The sequence below is a fragment of the Syngnathus floridae genome, chromosome 21 (assembly GCF_059516105.1).
Source record: "Syngnathus floridae isolate MCC-2025c chromosome 21, RoL_Sflo_1.0, whole genome shotgun sequence".
In the NCBI taxonomy this organism is placed as follows: domain Eukaryota; kingdom Metazoa; phylum Chordata; class Actinopteri; order Syngnathiformes; family Syngnathidae; genus Syngnathus; species Syngnathus floridae.
The window spans coordinates 4,164,887-4,184,813 of NC_142433.1; the positions used below are offsets into that span (position 1 = coordinate 4,164,887).

The 19,927-nt window shown below is 44.2% G+C and overlaps 3 protein-coding genes and 1 long non-coding RNA gene across 27 annotated transcripts; 1 reads left to right on the top strand and 3 right to left on the bottom strand.

Annotated features, from left to right (window-relative positions):
* Positions 1 to 909: 909 nt before the first annotated feature.
* LOC148380017 (uncharacterized) lies at positions 910 to 10,444 on the top strand. 3 transcript variants are annotated; one of them, XR_015855121.1, is made up of 9 exons: positions 910 to 959; positions 2,147 to 2,231; positions 3,288 to 3,370; positions 4,747 to 4,916; positions 5,183 to 5,263; positions 5,355 to 5,397; positions 5,528 to 5,766; positions 5,915 to 6,128; positions 9,717 to 10,444. It is a non-coding gene; the product is annotated as an uncharacterized LOC148380017 (long non-coding RNA). The 3 variants fall into 3 exon arrangements; XR_015855120.1 differs by lacking the exon at positions 910 to 959 and adding an exon at positions 973 to 1,151; XR_015855122.1 differs by lacking the exon at positions 910 to 959 and adding an exon at positions 973 to 1,151 and having other exon boundaries at positions 6,047 to 6,128.
* LOC148380018 (uncharacterized) lies at positions 4,717 to 6,905 on the bottom strand. Of its 21 annotated transcripts, none has more exons than XM_088365731.1 (13): positions 6,798 to 6,905; positions 6,642 to 6,741; positions 6,412 to 6,453; positions 6,219 to 6,275; positions 6,064 to 6,116; positions 5,941 to 5,981; positions 5,842 to 5,866; positions 5,668 to 5,740; positions 5,486 to 5,578; positions 5,352 to 5,415; positions 5,155 to 5,283; positions 5,006 to 5,070; positions 4,717 to 4,934 (listed from the first exon to the last, which is right to left on the bottom strand). In XM_088365731.1, exons 2-7 carry the CDS (start codon positions 6,673 to 6,675, stop codon positions 5,854 to 5,856), a joined length of 240 nt encoding a protein of 79 aa, XP_088221857.1. In that variant the 5' UTR covers positions 6,676 to 6,741; positions 6,798 to 6,905; the 3' UTR covers positions 4,717 to 4,934; positions 5,006 to 5,070; positions 5,155 to 5,283; positions 5,352 to 5,415; positions 5,486 to 5,578; positions 5,668 to 5,740; positions 5,842 to 5,853. The 21 variants fall into 21 exon arrangements, with proteins under 21 accessions (XP_088221857.1, XP_088221854.1, XP_088221856.1 ...); XM_088365728.1 differs by having other exon boundaries at positions 5,668 to 5,745; XM_088365730.1 differs by having other exon boundaries at positions 5,806 to 5,866.
* Positions 8,431 to 14,523, bottom strand: trak1b (trafficking protein, kinesin binding 1b). Of its 2 annotated transcripts, XM_088365705.1 has the most exons (18): positions 14,351 to 14,523; positions 14,070 to 14,264; positions 13,297 to 13,373; positions 13,018 to 13,134; positions 12,845 to 12,945; positions 12,400 to 12,505; positions 12,250 to 12,328; positions 12,049 to 12,179; positions 11,891 to 11,965; positions 11,670 to 11,807; positions 11,512 to 11,588; positions 11,183 to 11,431; positions 10,858 to 11,126; positions 9,990 to 10,108; positions 9,713 to 9,902; positions 9,535 to 9,640; positions 9,327 to 9,452; positions 8,431 to 9,242 (listed from the first exon to the last, which is right to left on the bottom strand). In XM_088365705.1, exons 3-18 carry the CDS (start codon positions 13,345 to 13,347, stop codon positions 8,657 to 8,659), a joined length of 2,520 nt encoding a protein of 839 aa, XP_088221831.1. In that variant the 5' UTR covers positions 13,348 to 13,373; positions 14,070 to 14,264; positions 14,351 to 14,523; the 3' UTR covers positions 8,431 to 8,656. The 2 variants fall into 2 exon arrangements, with proteins under 2 accessions (XP_088221831.1, XP_088221830.1); XM_088365704.1 differs by lacking the exons at positions 14,070 to 14,264; positions 14,351 to 14,523 and adding an exon at positions 13,816 to 13,947.
* A 1,161-nt stretch (positions 14,524 to 15,684) lies between these two features.
* txlna (taxilin alpha) lies at positions 15,685 to 19,477 on the bottom strand. The gene is made up of 11 exons (XM_088365708.1): positions 19,197 to 19,477; positions 18,735 to 18,915; positions 18,412 to 18,648; positions 18,125 to 18,216; positions 17,865 to 18,035; positions 17,551 to 17,745; positions 17,363 to 17,482; positions 17,218 to 17,292; positions 17,045 to 17,137; positions 16,880 to 16,975; positions 15,685 to 16,727 (listed from the first exon to the last, which is right to left on the bottom strand). Exons 1-11 carry the CDS (start codon positions 19,224 to 19,226, stop codon positions 16,404 to 16,406), a joined length of 1,614 nt encoding a protein of 537 aa, XP_088221834.1. The 5' UTR covers positions 19,227 to 19,477; the 3' UTR covers positions 15,685 to 16,403.
* Between the last annotated feature and the right edge of the window lie 450 nt (positions 19,478 to 19,927).

Sequence of the window (19,927 nt, forward strand, 5' to 3'; positions counted from 1 at the left end):
AAACAATTAAGTGTATACAAACATGCAATCTCGCTTCCCTTCGCACCTTTTGCAGTCAGTCTGCTCTTGCTAATTAGCTCCTCTGAGACCCAGTAGCGGTTTTTGGTACGGGCGATGCAGGCGGTAGCTCTGGGTGGCATATTTTTATGTTACGTGAAAATAGGTTCAATCCTCAAGCTCAGTGATCACGTCAAAGTGTCCTTGAGCAAGACACTGAACTTCATTTTGCTACCAGTAGGGGGCTGTTCATGGCAGCATCAATTTACTTCTTTCTTCTTGGGATGTTTTCACCAAGTGCAGCAAATTTGAACAGTTTCCCAAGTTACAAGTAATTCAAACATCAGCCCTATTAGAATAAATCAACCCCTGGACAACTGGACTGAATTTGAGCAACTCTGCAAGGAAGAATCGGCAAACATGATCCAATTGCGAATGGAGACATATCCAAAAAGATTGATGTCTGTAATTCAAGCAAATGGAAGTTCCACAAAGTTTTAAATCAAGGTGCTGCTGACTTTTATAACCCTGTTATTAAAATGGCCCCTTGAGACTATTTTTTATTTTCTACTCTTGAGTCCACGAGAGAGAGGATTGCAACGACATTAGACAGTGTGGCCACCAGAGCCCGCTGAAACATAATGATTGCATTTGCACGGCAGAAACCTTTGCAAGAACAATATCAACGAATTAAGAGTTGACATGTACTTGAGAGTTGAATTCTTGCGACTGATATGCAATCCGTTTACCACAAGTGATGCATTTAACAATCCGTTTTAGGACAAAATATAATTATGAAATTTTAATACCAGCGGCGTCGTTGCTGCTGTGTTGGAAGAGTCATGCCGCTTTTCTGCAAGTTGTCAAAATCGCTTGGTTCCATTTGAATTGAGCTTTTTCGGTTACCGTACACACGCCAGTTCTCCGTGCAGCATTTCCGGTGACTACTAGCTGTGTTTTGGGTGAGTATTGCAAACATTTTCAAGATCTCTATTTGCTGTTTGCATGTAAATATGCAGGAGCACGATTGCGACAGGAGATCCTTTAGTTTGTGTATTGCTCAAGAGCTATTTTAGAACAATATCAACAAAAAGTGGATTGGTAGAAAACACGCCCACAACTGTCACTCGGCTGTCGATCAAATGTTAATTAAGGTAAGTGTTTGACTTCAACGTGTTTTTTTTCTATTTTAAACGTAAAACTTGATGTTGAGGTTCCACCTCGGCTGCTGGTCGTCTACCTGCACATGTAGACGCCCAATTATTTTCGAAAGGTTTTGCATGTTGCTTTTCCTTCTTATTTTTCTACTATGCAGTATTATGCATTCGGTGACTAGAGAAGGATAAAACACCGGCACAGACGTAATATTATATTCAAAAATTAATTTAATCCGTGTTTTGAGTTATTCGACGGTTGCCCGGTAAATTAGGTAGTGGGTAACAGCAGATCGGCCATTAGTTTCAGAAATTGTGGGCAAAAGACGTCCCCTGCATAAAATTAAGTTGGGTGGGTGCAGTATAATATATTGCCAGCAGAGGGCACTCATTGTTGAGATTTCTATTACTGTTTCGGTCATTTGATAGTTTATGTTCAACGTTAAAGGGTTAAAAATAAGACAGAGTATCATTATAGCTGGCAAAAAATTGTTTTACAAAAAAATAACCATTAATAAAAAAAGCACCAAAATGGCTTGCAGGACCTAGTTAATTTGTTTACATCATTCAGTGTTAAATCACTTTTAACTAACCAGAAACACTTTGTCATTAAAACCTTAGCAACTGATGGCACTGAAAGTATTTATTTCAAAACAAAATGCGGTATTCGTATTTGAAATTGTATTTTCTCATAAAGGCAATTTATTAGAGTTTGGTGCCTTTTACAGTCCCAATTTTACCCATTTTGAATGACTCAGTATTTTGGTGCATAACTGGAGACTTTTCAGTCCGAGGACTTTGAAACCTTGTTTGAGGCGCTCCTTGCATCTTGGGTGTGGAACTGATTGCTCACACAAATGCATGGCATGTGTTGGCACATTTGGGAATTTTCACATTAAAAGTCAAACTCGCCGAATAGAATAAATCGATATGAATGAATAAAATGGATTTTTAGTGTTACTCACGGCTTTTTTTTTTTTTTCCTTGCTTGACAGGATAGAGGTTTGGAGCTCCAAAGTTGCACCTGCCAGCCATGTGGGACATGCATAGTGGAGAAGGGACCTGCCATTGGAACGTGATGTGAGTACGCAGTGCTGTGTTTGAGAAGCTTATGTGCGATGTCTCATTGTACCACAAGGTGGCTGCGAGTGCACCTACCTCACCTGTCAGTTCTAATGGCACAAAGTGCCACCAGGTGGAAGGTGAGCACATTTGACATTGCTCATTAGGCCAAAAGGTATTGCATGTTGCTTTTCCTTCTTAGTTTTCTACTATGTAGTATTATGCCTTCGGTGACTAGAGAAGGTCAACACCGGCAAGTATGTAATATTATTTTCTAAAGATAATTTAATCCGTGCTTTGAGTTATTCGACGGTTGCACGGTAAATTAGGTAGTGGGTAACAGCAGATCGGCCATTAGTTTCAGAAATTGTGGGCAAAAGACGTCCCCTGCATAAAATTAAGTTGGGTGGGTGCAGTATAATATATTGCCAGCAGAGGGCACTCATCCTCTATTGTTGAGATTTCTATTACTGTTTCGGTCATTTGATAGTTTATATTCGATGTTAAAGGGTTAAAAATAAGACAGAGTATCATTATAGCTGCCAAGAAAATAATTTAACAAAAAAATTGATACAAAAAAAGCACCATAATGGCTTGCAGGACCGAGTTAATTTGTTTACATCATTCAGTATTAAATCACTTTTAACTAACCAGAAACACTTGCCATTGAAACACTAGCAACTGACGGCACTGGAAGCATTTATTTCAAAACAAAACGCTGTATTCGTATTTCAAATTGTATTTTCTCAAGGGGGGTGGGTAAAGGCTATTTATCAGAGGAGCAGTTTGTTGCCTTTTACAGAACCAATTTTACCAATTTTGAATGACTCGGTATTTTGGTACATAAACTGAGACTTTTCTATCTGAGGACTTTGAAACCTTGGTTGAGGTGCTCATTGCATGTTGGGTGTGGAGCTGATTGCTCACACAAATGCATGACATGTGTTGGCACATTTGGAAATTTGCACATTAAAAGTGAAACTCGCCGAATAGAATAAATCGAATGAATGAATAAAATGGATTTTTAGTGTTACTCACGTTTTTTTTTTTTTTTTTTGCTTGCTTGCTTGACAGGATAGAGGTTTGGAGCTCCAAAGCTGCACCTGCCAGCCATGTGGGACATGCATAGTGGAAGGGACCTGCCATTGGAATGTGATGTGAGTACGCAGTGCTGTGCTTGAGAAGCCGATGTGCGATGTCTCATTGTACCACAAGGTGGCTGCAAGTGCACCTACCTCACCTGTCAGTTCTAATGGCACAAAGTGCCACCAGGTGGAAGGTGAGCACATGCAAACATCTGACATTGCTCATTGGGCCAAAACCCAAGTGCCAGGTACTGCACAACTTTAGCATCAAACACTTCTAATACTTCACTTCTTAATATATAACTAAGTTGGTTTGCAACAGTGTCATTGAAAAACACTTCCAAAAGTGTGTGGTGAAGATCTCATGCAGTACCTGGCACTTAGTTTTTGGCCAAGTGAGAGAGGTCAGCTGTTCGCATGTGCTCACCTTCCTCCTGGTGGCACTTGTGTCATTAGAAGTAAATGGCATCATACCTGAGCTCATCAAACACTTAAGCTGCTTCCATGCAAGGCCTGTTGTCAATGTTTGCATGCAACTAAATTAGTCCCATGCAAACATTGAGCGCTCAGATGTTTTCAAACTGCTCTTCTGTCCAATAAATTAATTAACTGGAATGCAAGTCTTTGTGTTCTTATGAGCAAATTTGCTTCACTCATTTGAACTGCAGTGGCACTTAGGTTTTCAAAGGCAGTTTTCAGTCTTGAGCTGAGTGTTGGCTTTCTGTCACTGCCATGGACACAAGTCTTTGACTGTTACCCTGCAGCTCGCATGACTCACAGTGGCTGCAATTGAATTGCTGTCACTTGTAGTCATGCGAAATGCAGGGTAAGAGTCAAAGACCCGTGTCAATGGCAGTGACAGAAGGCCAACACTCACCTCCAGACTGAAATCTGCCTTTGAAAACTTAAGTGCCACTTTGCCCGCCTCCTAACTCTGCTGAAATTAAGTCTGACCAATCACAGTGCAGCACATAATTTGCATAACCACGCCTACTTTTGAACAGCCAATCAGAAAGCAGCATTTGCGCATTTGGCCAATCAGATTGCGTCAAAATTTCAAGGCCACGCCCACTTTTAAACCAACCAATCACAAAGTACCTCATTTGCATAGACACGCCCCTCTTTTAACCAATCACAGACCTTCATTCTCATTGCACCGCCCACTTTTTGAGCCCTCAGCCAATCATGAAGCAGTATTCCGTTTTGACCCACCTCATTTTAAAAAAAATTCTGAAAAAAGCCAGGCGGAAAAAAATCCGGGCGGAAAAAAAAAAAAAATCCCCCCAAAAAATTCTGAAAAAAATAACCGAAATAAAAACCCTGAAATATTTTTGGTTTATTTTGTTTGTTTTTTTAAGTAAAGATATTTTTAAAGTTTGATTTTTGTGATGTGTTTGAGAAGGAAGTGAGAGTTAAAGTATTCTTTGTAATCAAACTTTATTTTGCAGAGTAAACATTCAATCACAAGAATTTCAAGTTGGATGGCAGTCTGCTCGTTGACGAGTGGTGAAGTGGTCGGCCAGTTGGACGAGTGGCGAAGTGGTCGGCCAGTTGGACGAGTGGCGAAGTGGTCGGCCAGTTGGACGAGTGGCGAAGTGGTCGGCCAGTTGGACGAGTGGTAAGTGCGTGCCTGAACCTGAGACAAAAAGAGATCTGTCAGTCAAAAGTCAAGTCAACATTTTGTGCAGAAAAAGCCATGAACCTTACCAGTGCAAAACAAGAGTTGTTCATGGCACCAAGTATTGCAAGCCGCATGACCAGTTCCTTGCTGCCTGTCAGAAAATGGAGGAAAAAGATTATTGGAACAAAGTTGTCATGATGATTGTGCAGTGAGGAGCAGCTGAAGAGCATACCACCTAAATGCAACTGTGCCTCACTTCTCAGGTTGCCTTGGAGATGAGGACGCAACAAGAAAACCAAAGTGTAGCTGGAATGCGCCTTTGCTCTTGCTTCCGCTCTGAGCAGGTACTCGATGGTGCACCACACTGGACACAAAAAGAACAGTCATTGAAATTTTTAAACATTCTGGCTGAATTAAATGTACTTCTCTTACCAGCAGACGGCTCCTCTTCAGCCTGCCAGTTTGGCTTGAGCTACAGGTGCTTTATCACCTCTGCCTGTAAAGAAAAAGAACATTGACAACTCAATTTAAGTTGACAGTTTTTATTTTTAACTGTGGACTGGAACCTTCTACTGAAAACTTTGGTTGTTTGTGCACTTGAATCTCAGACGAGGAACAGCAGTCTGAAATGTTGCAAGGACTCTCCTGGACTGCCACGCCTGCACACAAATGAGGTAATAGTCAAGCTGGTGTCGAGCATGGTTTTTTTGCAAGTCTCAACACTGAAAATTGAGGCAGCCTTGAAGACCTTCGGCCTGGTTTTGGAGAAATTCTTGGCCCGGCAGGTGGAGCGTCGGATGGAACTCTTACTGGAAACTGGACTGCACTAAGAGAAAAAAAAAAGCAGGTTGGTGTTTTTAATGCAAAATTTGGTGAGTTTGGTCACCTGTCTAAATGTTGGACAGGAAGTTGATCATGGCACCTCATTTCCTGATCACCTGCACCACCTGAAACAGGTCAAGGACATTGATTAGCAGAGTTTGTCATTGCAACAGGTTCAAATGTGGAGCTTTTACTTCACCAGTCGATCCATGCTGCAGGGAGCTTGTCCTTTGGCACCACCTGGTGGACAAAACAGGAAGAAAATGCACATGGTGAAAATTTTTTTCAAACATTTGTTCATGTAGGTGTGCATGTGTTTCACCAGTGAAGAGCGCAGGGCACCAGTGGACTTCTCTCCAACCGCAGCATGCCTACCTGAAAGACACGGTAAACTTGTAACCAATCTTGTCAACTTTGAGCTTTACCAGTTTGGATTAGGAACGTGGCATTTGGTCAACTTGCTTAGCAAGAGTAGACCTGCAAACGTCTTATGAAGCCAGGCTTTAAAGGACAGCAAGTCGGCCATTTTGAAACCTGCAGACAAAAAAAAAAAAAGTCAATTATTTAGTCAGTTTAATAATAGTTATCCTGCAATTAAAAAATTAAAAAAAAAAGTCAATTATTTAGTCAGTTTAATAATAGTTATCCTGCAATTAAACGGGATTTTTGCCTTTTTTGCAGTAAATGTGGTTCTTCTGTTGCAGATGCACACCTGTGGACAGAAATGAGACAAGTAGATGCAGTCCATTGAAAGAGTTTACTTGTGAATCCAGTTTGATCGCACAAAGTTGTTCATGTGAGGCTCATTTGAAAGATTCGCACCTGTAGAAAGAAATGAAAGAATTAACGCGCATGCATCAAAATATTTAATTTATTCTTTGTGCAAACGTTTTGTCTTACCTGCGGCAGAATGGCGTTTGTTGCAATTCGTCATAGAAGACGTTAATTGGCGACGCTAGTGCAAACATCTTAGCTTGCGTGTCCAAAGTGCAAGTTGACGCTGAAAGAGAGCAAAAGCAGTTAGTTGAAATTGCGAATAAAATAGTCAAGACTCACCTTGTGAAAGTTTCGGATGCTGCATGCAGCACGTGTAGCAGCACGACGTAATGGTGTCAGAAATGAGTAAGAGACTGATTGTCGCGTTTGTGACGTCTTTTATAGTATTTTTTGATGACGTCACTAGAGAAGGTGGGGAAAAAAAAGAAAAAAAATCCACATGTTTCACGTCGATGCGAGAGGAAAACGGCAAAGTGTCACCCGAGGGACGAGACGGGGCGCGAACCAGGGTCTTATGGTTTAGGAGGCTATAGCGTTCCCCATTCGACCAGAGCCTGTTGGAAAAGTCGTGAGAGTTTTTAGTATTTATTGAGTATTTTGAAACTCTGAATTGATAAAGAGGATAAATATATACAAATGAACCTTTCTTGTATAATCTCAAATTGTCTTGTGGTTTAAGTTTTTGCCTGGAGTTCAGGAGAACCGAGTTCGAGTCTCATATATGACTCTTTGAAGATATAAATGTTTGACGGAGTGAGACTCGAACCCGTGTCTCCTGAACTCCAGACCAAGTGTTATACCATTATGCCATAGTGCCGTGAAAATTTCGAATTTTTTTTTGAGTGTCTTTCCTGATATGGTTTGAACCACGGAAAAAGTTTCTTAATTGACGCACGTATGTCGTTTTGTTACTTTGCTTTACTGGTGATCATGACTAAAGTGCTAGAATAAAACACACTGGCCGTTTGGGAAACAACCCATCAGTATTTTAGTTCTCATACTGGTTGAACGCTCCGTGTCTCTTTTGGTCATTTGAAATTACGGTCAGATGCAGTTTTTAAAAATAGAAACATTATTCGTTATTTGATTTTTGTTTTGATGTGACAAGTAACTCATAAAAATCAAACAGATTGAATTTTGGTTTGAAAGCTTTATTTAAAAAAAGAAATAAACTCATGAAAAAAAGATAATTTGATCATTTTGACAAGTCTTGGTGACAAGATGGACACGTCAACAAGAATCAAAAGAACTAATGATTACAAGTGGCAACTTGAATTATAAGTAACTGAATGAAGTGAAGGTTTCACTTCTTAAATTGAACCACTAAAATAAATTCCACAAATTATATTTTAGATTTTTACATGTATTTAGCCTGTTTACATATTTAATATCTGGGATTAATAGTAACATTTCGATTTAATTGCACTCATTCTCATGATAATTTAAGGGATGTGACAAAGAACAGTCAACATAAAAAACATATCTCAAATCCTGCAAGTATATTACAACACAAATTCCACTCTCGTTTCACAGAAAGGGAGAAGCTAAACCTTACTAAAATAAAACAAAATTAAAAAAATAAAACATTGAATAAACAATTACCAAGTAAAAAAATAAAGTAAATAAACATATCTCATGGGCCACACCACTTGGTAGACCTGCACAAACATGAAACTTTACAAATAAATTATAATGAGGTAATCATTTAACAATACATTTTTATTATACAGCTTTTCAAGCTTTTCATTTTGAGGCCAACGGTTAACTAACGCTATTGCAGATTAGTTTGCTTAAGTGTAAGGCAGTTTTTTTTTTTTAACATATGTTTGCTGGGAAAAAATATCTATTAACTGATTTTTCTAATACTATAGTGCTTTAGCACCATCTTGGTGTCAAAAACTATCAAAAACTATTGAGGGATTTGAGTCATGCTTTACTGCCCTCCTGTGGCAACTACAGGTAATTACAATTCAATGGCAGGCAAATATGAGGAGGAACACTGGATTTATCCTTCGTAAACTCCATTATTATATTAATTTGGTGATGAGAAGCCTCTTCAGTCATAAAACAGTGACCATGTAACTGGCCAGCAGCCAGTGCTCACTCTTGATTGGTTACTTAAATGTCAGTAAGCAAAATTACTCTGGAGGACCTGGAGCTTTCATGGCCATGCTGGCCGGATAGCTCCGGTTCCGTCTGATCCCGTCAGGCCCGAAGGGGGAGCCGGATCTGCGGAGCCCCCCTAGAGGCCCACTCAAGATGGGGCCGGGACTGGCCGCTCTGCCCCCCGCCGCCCCAGCCACCCCGAGCCGTTTCACCTTGTCAAGGAGGTTGAGGTTATGCACGGTGACGCTCACATCAGTCTGGCTCTCGCAGTCCCGTCCCCTCTGACGCCCCCTCGTCACCCCCGTCACCTCCTTCAGGATGCTACGTGCCGGCTTGGAAGCCAGGAAGTTGTCATAAGAGGGGCTCTTGAAGTCAAAGCCCATGGAGGTTGCTACGGCTGAAGCCCCTTGTCCTGTGGGGGAGTTCGAAGGGGTGGAAGGACGCAACGAGTCGGGGTCGGGGGGTTTGTTAGGAGTGATGCAAGTGCTGAATAAAAGCCCCTCGTTGGCCTGACTGGCATCCAAGCCCTGATGCTGGTGATACATCGCTGCAGAGATCCCTCTCTCCTGTAGGAGGCGCACTAGGCCCAGGCAGGTGCTGGTGGTACGTGTGGCATCTCTGCAGACCAATGGAATACACATATAAGGTCATCTTTAGCATTTTCTAAGTACATTAAGGAGCTTTTGGGTGTGTTTTTTTTGCCTGAGATTTGTTGAAGACTCAGATGGTCTAAGACTGAGCCTGCGGGGGGTGCAGGGTGTTACGGCAGGCGTGCCCAGGAGCGAGCTGGTCATCACGCAGGACGACGACGCAGGGATGGCGTTCAGACTGTTGAGCAAAATGAGACAACTCGGTCAAACAAAAACAAATATCTTAGAATTATTTTGGATGACCTCTATTCGCGGCTTACCTGGGGGTGACCCGGGTCTGCTCGTCAGTCGGATGCAGGATTCGACAGGTTGTGAAAGTGTAGGTGGAGCTTGTATGGGCCATGCATTTACCTGGATAGTATGCAGCTGCAAACAAAACGAAAAATTGAAAAACAACACATTTCCTTCATGGTTGACTTCATTTTTGTTTTGTCTCACCCAGCGCATCAGTGTTGCTCAGATGTGGGGATGAAGATGGAGGAGAACCTGGAGCCAAGTGTGGCGAGGGCTGACCCAAGCTGGAGGAGGTACAGGGTATAGCTGGGGAGGCCGAAGATGAGGTGGTGGGAAGATTCTGGAAGTACTGCTCTCCCGCTTCGTCCTCCTCAAAGCTGCCCCAGGAATACACCTGCGGACAACATGGTGCGATGTGCAAACTGGTAAGCCGTGATCAGGTGGGTGTGGCTAACTGGCAAAGTGGAGGGAAGTGGAGAACCTGTTCAAGCTCCAGTTCGAGTGGTCGGTAACCTTTCGACACGACCCCGGGCCTGGGGTCCAGAATCACCCCGAGATGGGGCTGGGCTAATTGTTGCCAGTGATGCAGGGTGGCCGAGCCTACGGTGGAAAAACACGTATGACGGCTTTGTGCTGATGGTGCCCGTGATGTGATTAAGTGAGAAACATAAAAAGTGCGAGACGATGGTGATAAGAGTGAACAAAATATGAAAAGACAGTCAAAAGGTGACAAAAAGTGACAGAAGAAGAAATGAAATTTGAATGATAGAATGTTTTATTGGTCAGACATGGTGAAATGAAGAAAAGGAAAGTACACAATGTGGAGAGAAAGAACATAAAAAAAGAGGGGACTGAAATCAAAGTGAAAATGAAAATGACAGCATTTGGTGAAGCAGCACAATAAAATGAGAAAGAATCAAGTATATCAATAAAATTAATTACTAATTACAATATTGTCATGGCATCAACATGTACTCTTTTTTTTAAAGCAATTTTTGTGTTATGAAATATTCTGCCACATGTGGTGCTAATTTTTTAGAGCCACGCTCTGGGCTTGGTGTCCCTGCAGAAAGTGTGAGGTGACGCAAAGGCGCCTGACTTGTGGTGATGCATGAGAGACCAGAAAGAGTTGAAGAGCATGAGCGAGGGCAGTGTGCCCTTCCCCTCGCTGGCCGCCTTCCTCTTCCTGCTCCCGGCCTTGTCCCTCGCCCACCTCCTCCCCCTCTCCCTCTCCAGCCCAGCTCCGGTCTTTCTCACCCAGCCCCAGCCACCCCCTCGTTCTCCCTCGGGTGTCTGCCCCTCCCTCCTCCTCCTTCTGCTCTCTCGCTCCTTTTTTGCCCCGCTCTCACCTTCGAGCGGCTTGACAATCTGCAGTTTGTCCGGCAGGTAGGGCCCCCTGGTGGCCCACAGGTGAAGGTTCCCCAGCGACATGATGCTTTCCGAGGGGGTCATGATGCTCCCTTGGCCTGCCGCGTCGGGGAGACCGTCGCCTCGCCGCCGCTCCTCCTCGAAGAAACGCCGCTCGCTCAGGTTGTTCTGACGGCGAAGGGAAAGGCGGCGCAGGGCCAGACGCAAATCCTCAGCTCCGTTTACCGTCTTCTCTCGGCCGTCTGCTCTCCTGAAGTTTTCAGAAAGGTTAAAAAAATCCTCAAAACCTGACATCGATTCCCTCACCTCTCCTGATTGGACGCCGTCTCCATGAGGATGCTCTGGGCGCGGTTGTCGAGGGCGACGCCGTCCCCGCCCAAGTCACCTCCACACAGGCTGGAATGAGGGCTGGTGAGCCCGCTGGACATGGGCGAGGTCCGTGAGGAGAGCGACTGATTGGAGCCCGGGATGTTGGCGCTGGTCGGGGTCAGAGAGCGCTGGCGCACCGCCTGGTTCACGTTCTTGACCGTCTCGAAAATGCGCTTACGTTGGACCCTGCCGGTGTAAACAAACACGATTTTAATAATAATGAAACGTATGAGATTCGGAATATTAAATGAAATATGCGTCCATACTTTTGCTGCTCACAGTCAGGGTCATCTAGGCTCAGCTCCTTCCTCATGGTTCCCTCGATCTCCGCAGCCAGGGAATCCTGTCAAACACACACCCGAGGTGCATTTTGTAAACACACACGTGCACATTTATAGTGTGAAGATGGCGCTCGAACCCTCACCATCGGGTACAATCCAAGTGGATGGTAGCGTCTGGGCGTGCCCGCCGCATAGTTTTTGTTCCTCAGGTTCTTCAGCTCCTCCTGGGCTTCGTGCAGCATTTCAATACACTCAGAGTACTTCTCCTCCAATTCTTGCAGCTGGTGGAATTGTGATTTTGAAATGCCATCTCATATTGGAGAGTTGAATTTGAACACTGTCGCCATGACAACCTGAGACTTACCTCTGCAGTGAGCTGCCTTTGCGCATCCTTAGCCGCGATCAGATGTTGTGAGAGTTCTTCGTTCTCCACGGCAAACTGCTCATGCGCGTACACACACAAAGTTTGGAACAAGCATAGGAAACAATTGACTGTTTTTTTTTTTTATTTGTATGACTCACAGACTTGGCTTTCTTTTGCAAGTCCACAATTTGGGAGAGCAGGTGCGTAATCTCCTCCTGCTGCCGTGAGGCATCGTCAGTCTTGCGAGCGAGCTCCTCCGCTATTGTCGAGATCTGCAGACTGGACAACCCTGCAGGAAAAAAAAAGTTGGAGTTGAAATTGAAAACACAAAATCTAAAGAGACAATGAATCAAGCTTACTGAGTTCCTTGACGCAGTCATTGACAAGCTGTTGCTCCTTCTCCTCGTACGTCTCCGTCTCAGACTTGAGGTGGCTCGCCTGCACACGGAAATAAAACACGTCAGGATGATGTCATCATGACATCAACAGGAAAAACTCCACGGGCGTACCTCTGAGCGGAGCGACAGGTTCTCTTCTTCCAGCTCTTTGAGTTTCCTCTGCAGAGTGTCGCTCAGGAAACCTCCAGCGGCAGCTTCCACTCGACTCTTCTTGCCCCTTTGAGCACATTGAGAACAAAATTAGCAACTCATACAGATTTATTTTGTGTTCCACCCTGATTACTATAAAATTATTGCTTTGGTGCCATCTGGTTGCATTTTGGTGCTCACCAAGTAAAGGAAAGAGCTTCATTTTGTCAAGTCTACCGCCGTCTTGTGGCATCTATTGGTAATTACAACAACAATAACCTATTTGGGTGGATGTCAACTCCACACAGATTTTAGCACTTTTTTTTTCACAACTCGCTTCTCAAACAAGGATGTGGCTCATTTGCATATTTTCCTGCTCTCATCTATTATTTTATGAAATAAAATTGACTAAAAAATGCTGACTGACGTCGGGGATCCGCCGGACTCCTCCTCGCTCTCGTCGGCCGCACTAGTATAAAACTGAAGCAGCTCATCCTTCAGGTTCAACTCATGGTGCAGTTGGGCCACCTGCCAGACCAGAAGATCACACTCAAGTTGTGTTGCTCACAAAAACAATAAATTAATTGTGTGTGTGTGTACCTCCTCTGTGATTTGCCCCACTTGCTCCTCCAGGTAGTCATTGTGCTCAGTCAGAACTCGATTCTTTTTCAGAAGAGACTGACCGATCCTTGCAGCCAACTCCAGGTCTCTCTCTTTCTAACACACAAGACCAGAAGCTACATTTAGACACTTTTGATGTTCTGTTATTTGATATTTATAGCGCAAATGTTTGAGGTCCAAAAATACTTCTCACACACATCAAAACATCTGAGACTCATTTTTTTTCCCTTTCACAACTTCTCATAGACGTGAGCTCACCTCTTCCAGAAGACGTGTGACAGCGTCAATGTCACTGAAGGTCTTTGTCATCTGGCCCACTCGGTCCGCACACAGCACTGCGAGGACACACACACGGACGAGGAAGAGGCGGTTAGCGAGCGACATTATGCAATTTTTCCATCTGCCCGGAATATTTCTCTCAGAGGTCGTGCCAGGTCAAGTTTGCGTGTGGCGTTCGTCAGTCATGACGCCAACAATGTTGTTGATTTCCATGGCGCACAACCCGCGGGCATTTATTGACGTTGTCCAATCGATGATCGGCTCCCTGCGACATTCCAGTTGCTACTGTTGACTACGTGCTTTATTTCAATCGCCGTTTTACTTTAGAGATGACCAACGATACTCGTGCTAAGTTGTCAAGATGGATTTATCGTGCACAGCTTAATACGTAAACATAATTGGTGTTGATTAAGTTTCATGAACTAAGAATTAAAACTGAAATAAAATCAATGTAATTGCTCAGTTTTTAAAATTGCCTAGAAACAAAACAGCTTTTACCTTTCGTATCCTCCCGACAACGCCGCCGCTCATCCGACCTTAAGGTCTCCATCGCGCTCTCACTTCCCATCTCCTCTATTGAGTTCCACTACGACCGGCGTGTCACATTCTCATGACTCTACCCCCCCCCCCTCACATATGACGTGTACATAATCAATTTTGGAGAGGAGACCAATGACTGACAATGGAGGGACAGTTGAGGGAAAGTTGAACTTGTACGAGAAGCTTTCTGAAGTTATCAATTAAGGACTTACAGAAGTATTTGAGCGTCTCTTCTATCTGCTCGGTGGTTAGGTCGAGCGGAACGTCGGCGGCCAGCAGGGGCGTGTGCAGCCAGTCATCGCGATCGTAGCCGTAAACCGTGTCGGCTCGCAAGCGATAAACCGGCAGCTGCTCCTCCAGGAGGCTGATGATCTCAAACTCGGGCAGGTCGGTGCTGTTGCACACATCTAAAAGCACACAAACATGCCACCACTTGTCTAAACAAAGCTCCTCACCTCACGATACTAGAAGTTGCAGGAGATTACGCGATTACCTGTGATGGTCTCGGCGTCCTTGTAGTCCGAGAGAGCCTGGTACACTTCAGGCTGACTGGACTCGCCCTCCCCTACATATTGGTCCTCAACACTGCAGGCCCGGTCAGGGCCAGGCTCCGGATCCGGATCGGGGTCAGGGTCTGGGGTGGGAGGCTGGGAGGGGGCCGGGGAGGCCAGCTTGACTCACCAATCACAGACGGAGGGAGACGCCGGCCATGGTGCTCTTGCGCTGACTGAGACAACAAAACAAACACACCCGCGCAATTAAATGGGAATAGCAATCGAAGTCCGATAAATGTTTTGTTAAGACAAAGTTTTCTGCGATCAATGCACTCCCAGTCTTTAAGTTGAGTGCTGCTGACTCAGCAGTGCTGCCAGCTGCATACTTTAAATCATGCAAAACAACACTGCAAAGACGCATTAATCCCTCCTGAAACATACTAATCCATCAAATTAAACTCAAGCCGAAAACTTTGACATTCGAGTCGACTACAGTAGCAAAAATCCACAAGGTGACACCTATATACTCCGAGTATTATTTGTGACATTATAAAATTCTAACACTAAGAGCACAGATACCAACTTGTGGAAAGTTTTTCCTTACTAGTAAAATTTTGTTTTCCTAGTAGTGTGCAGATAGGTCATGCACGAGTAGAAGAGAGTAATATAATATCTTTTTTTTTTTTACTAATAAGTTAGAGTTGCTACACAGCATTGCATTGTGGGCTTTTTATGAAACGTCTTTCCATCCTAGGACTTATTCATGTGGTTGGGTCATTTGAGGGTGCGGCTTCATCCCCATCGCCGCGTGACGTCACGGATGCGGGTCTCACATGATACAATGAACCTTGTCCTTTTAGGGTACACGAGAAACAGTAGCACATGGAATATAATCACTACTAATATGTTTGAATCGGAAAATGCTACTTACACTCTCCCGGGCTTGATTGAATAAGATTGTCAAAATCGCTTCCGTCTGGCTGGACGATGCTCACCCGTGTGAGTGTTCACAGGCCGGAGGAACAGGATGGTGCAAGCGGCCACCGTGGAGCCAACCCAGAGATCGGAACAGCTCAGTGGACGGTCAAGGTCACGTTCGAGAGCTTTCTGAAGTCGCAACTGGCCCGGTCCACTTGTCTTGTCCCGCAGCCATCTCTTGTTTTTTTCTGTCAATTGGCCACTCCAACGTCAAGGCAACACAATTACGGGCATGACGACACTTCCGGGTTGGGCTTTCAAAATACGATACCTGAGAATGAACCGGAAAAATGTAAAAGCATCGCATTTCAAAATAAATTAAAAAAAGATGCTAAAAAGCCTTACAAAAAAAATCTACTATTCAGTTCCTTTATTTAACAAAATGTAAAGTATTAGGACACAAAACCACAGCAAAAGAAAAAAAGGAATGTGATTCTTTTGCGTGTTCAATGAATCTGTTGTCTGCGACAATTAAAGGAAATATATATTTCCAGTGCTACGGAATCATTGGCTTTTAAATGTATGTCTAAACAAGAAATGACATGTTTAAGGAAAACGAATTAAATTCCTCCATTTAAACTTTTCAACATGAGGTAATAATCAAAGCTTGAGAGCTATGAATGTCTTACTTGTGTGAAAGACGACAGGTGTGTGGACACGACGGAGAAAGAATACATTCTAAGTGCTTTCCACTTCAAACTGCCACAGGAAAAAAAAAAGCAAGGAAGTGTGTGTTGCATAGCGGTCCCCAAACATAAACGCACACAAAAATATGTAGAGGACATTAATATTACTGGCTAATATTGGTGACATCTTTAGAGTTTCATCAAGTAGCGTTCACAATACTACGTGTAATGTAACGGTAATGGCTCTTGAAGCAATCAAGTGTTGGTCTATGAGGGAATGTAAAATCAGTTAGTAGAAAATCAAGATGTCTCGTGGTCAAAACTGATTTGATGCTGTGAATGTAATGTGAAGAATTCAAAATCTAAATGCAACGCGAGACTTAAAAGAAGAGTTAGATTTGTGAATACCGAAAAGGAGGTGTGTTGTAAGGTGTTTGTTATATTGTTATCATTCCTGCGTGGCGACAGGCTGTGGCGCCTCCACTTGCGTGTCCGTGTTCTGTTTCGGTTTACAATTTGTTTCTTTGGAGCCACCTTCGGGAAGGGCGTGACTGGCGCTGCTCGTGGCGGCGTCCGAGCCGCCTTCCGGCGGAGAGTCCGTGGGCGTCGGGGAGGGGCGTTCTGAGTCGGAGGTGGGTGCTGCGGGTGTGCTGCTGAGCTTCTGTACTTTCTTGTTGAGCTCGTTGCGTTCCAATTTGAGGGCGCGCCGCAGCTTCTCCAGCCGCTGGACTTTACCTTGAAGCGCTTCGAACTCGCGGTCCTGATTGGATTTCTGGCCGAGGAAACATGAAAACTAACGTTCCGTTTCCAGCAAAATGCAAAACCTCTGAGCAGGACATAGTGTTTTGAGTTTTGCTTCATGGATTTTTGCTATTTGCGTCAGTCCTCAAAATATTGAGCACCGTTTATTTGAGTTGGCCTTACCTCCTCAGCCATCTCCAGAAGAGCTCTGTTGCTGCTCTCCCACCTGGAGCGATACATGGCTGTCTCCTTCTCCAGCTTCTTGATCTTTTTCGTCATCTGTTCAAATGTTGCACAAAGTCAAAGCTAGGCCAGACGCGGCCCTAGTAGAGACGTCACACTCCTCACCTTCTCCATCTCCTGCTTGAACGTGGCGAAGACCTCGTTGCTCTTGGATAAGGTGGTCTGGAACTCCTCGAACTTCTCAGTGTACAAGGAGAGCTAGGAAAGCGCAAAGCAGCTTTAGTGGTGCAACTCATATCAGCATTAAAATGGAGCAGTAGCAAAGCATTATGGGAAACCTGCTGTTTGAGGTGACCTTCCTGCTGCTTCATCAGCTCGCACATGCGCTGAGACTCGAGCGCCTCTTGCAGCAGCTGATGAAGAGAAGAGAGTTGAGCCCTCGCGAGAGCGGACGCTTGCGCCGACGTGCGTGTCATCATTTACAAAATGTTTCTCGGCGTCGTGGCGTTCCTCCGACTCGTTCAGCAGCTCCTGCGCCTGGCGAAGTTTGGTGTCCACCAGCTGCTGCTGCAGGTCCTTGTGCTTCACCACTTTTTCGATGTGCTGGACAAGCAAGGCGCATTTAGCCCAGCTGAAAGGTGTCTTATTCACACAAAGCGGCGATGACGCACCTCCTCTCGCAACTTGAACTGCTCATGGAGCTTCTTGAGCTTCTCGGCCAGCTCCGTGTTCTCCTGCCGCAGGCTGGCGTTCCTCTCGTTGTGCTGCTCCATCTGAACCTGGATGTCGTTGAGCGTCGTCTGAAAGTGTGAAGTCACCTCTTTTCGTTTCTCTTCCTCCAGGCGGGTCCTCTGGATGCCTTCCTCCTGCGGAGGGAAAAATAAAATCCAAACTAAAGTGTAGGGGATGGATGACACGTGATACAAAAAAAAAAAGATAAATTGTGACATGTGAAGGGTTACACTAATACGTTCGTTGTGCGCACCTTGAGAGCTCGGTTGTGTCTCTGCAGCTCCCGGCAGAGGCTCTCCAGCTTACTGCGAGCCAGAATGGCCTTGCTGTGTTCGTTCCTCAGGCCGTCCTTCTCCTGCACCACCTGCGTCTGCTTCTTCTGCAGGGCCCGCATCTGCTTCTGCCTGTTTCGGTGCTCCTCCAGCTTGTTACCCAAACACACCAATGCCGTTAAGAAAAGCACATTTTCTGATTTTGAAGGGAGGAAAAAAAAATGGAGGAGAAAATGCTTACCAGTTCAGCGTACTTCTTGCAGAGGCCTGTTAGCTTCTCCTCGGGTGTACTCAATGTGTTGAGAGTCTGCATGAGGAGGGTGATTTCTTTGCCTGCAAAAAGCAGATATATAATAGATAATAGAAATTACTTTCATACATTTGCTAAATGAAGTACAAATTACAGCCCTGTCTGTACATTCAATCAGAACTTGTACCATTTTGGGGCCATTATTTTTTATGTGTTGGTGTGAGCACTTTTGCCACCTTTAATCCCAACAAGCATAAACAGCAAGAGCTCTTCCTCACCCAGGCCCTTGACTTTTTTCTTCTCCTGCATCTTCTTCTGCTCTTTGTTTCCACCGCAAGCGCCCCCCTGGTCTCCGTCTTCCCCGGTGTCATCGTTAAGCCCATTGAACTCGAGGCTGGGCGACTGGCCGTTGGCCAGGGCGTCATCCGCGTGTCTATCTATGCAGTAGATGCTGAGGATGTCTTCCAGCTGCCGGCTCAGCTCATTGACCTTGTCACGAGACCGAGCTGCGGCCGCTGAAGAGGTAGAGACGTTGGTTAGAAGAAGATGCATACCCAAGATACACTAATCTCCAGTAATACATATTGTTCCAGGATTTTACCTTCACTCACTGCCTCATCTCCTTCAAGTGGAATTTCTGACTCTTTTGGGCTACTGCTGCTGTCCACGTCGTCCTTCGGAACCACAACGGCCTCTGTCCCTTTTGATGTAGTCGCCACATTCTTGTCACGGGTGACTGACTCCTTTAGGTCTTGCTTCTTCGTTCCAGCATTCTGTTTTTTCTTTATTTTTTTGAAATGGATAAGTTTGTTTGCAAACGTCCCAAGTTGCAATTCTTTAAAACCGACAGGTTAATACGGTGCATATTGAGGTTTGCTGCGAGTTTTTCCATTAGCTGTAAAGTCTCATTTCGCCTCTGCACAATGAGAACCAGTTTTAAGTTTAATCCTACTAGTATTCCCCAACAGCAGAAAAAAACGCGCTGTAAATGGTGACATTTAACTTGGTGTATATAACTATGCAATGAAATATATGGATAAGTTAACGCAGAATTTGACCTTACCTTTCCTTTTCTTTGTACTTTGCCACTCATTGTCAGAAGAAGCTTTCACAAGGTAAGCAACAGTATGGGCAAAATTAGCTCGAGATGCAGTACGTCACTTCAGTTATAAAGAATATAAATAAAAAAAATACGGTTAATAAGTACAATTATTTGCACAAATATCCGTTCTTTGTACGACACGATAGACTATTTCTGTAGACTCAAAGAGTGAAATGCTTGCTAACAGCTTGACTGGACGTGAGCTCGAGGATGTAGACTTCCGGTTAGAACTTCGTCTTCTTCGTTTATTTTAATGGTGGTTTCACTGTCATAGACGCACATACAGTGATACCGCTTAGGGCGCCCAAAAATACATTGAAATCGCCGCCATAGTGGACGTGGCAAAAATGGAGCTATGGATGACTTCGACACATCCAATATGGCAGAGATGTTGACGTACTATAACAGGTCGTCCGCGGAGCTGCCTGACAGTAATTCCCTAAATTTCTGTTGTTTCTCCGGAGCGTTCATACATGCATATAATAACCAAATCTTTAAAACGCATCAAATATTTTAAAAAATACAATTAAAATGAACAAATCATAGGATACACACTTATTATTCTCCGGTACGCCACAGTTTATGTCCTTATTTTCTGTCTCGTAGTAAGCAATTTCTGTTGAATAAATACAAAAAACACAAACCTTGTTCTTGCATCCACACGGACACAAATGCATTGATTTCCAAAAGTA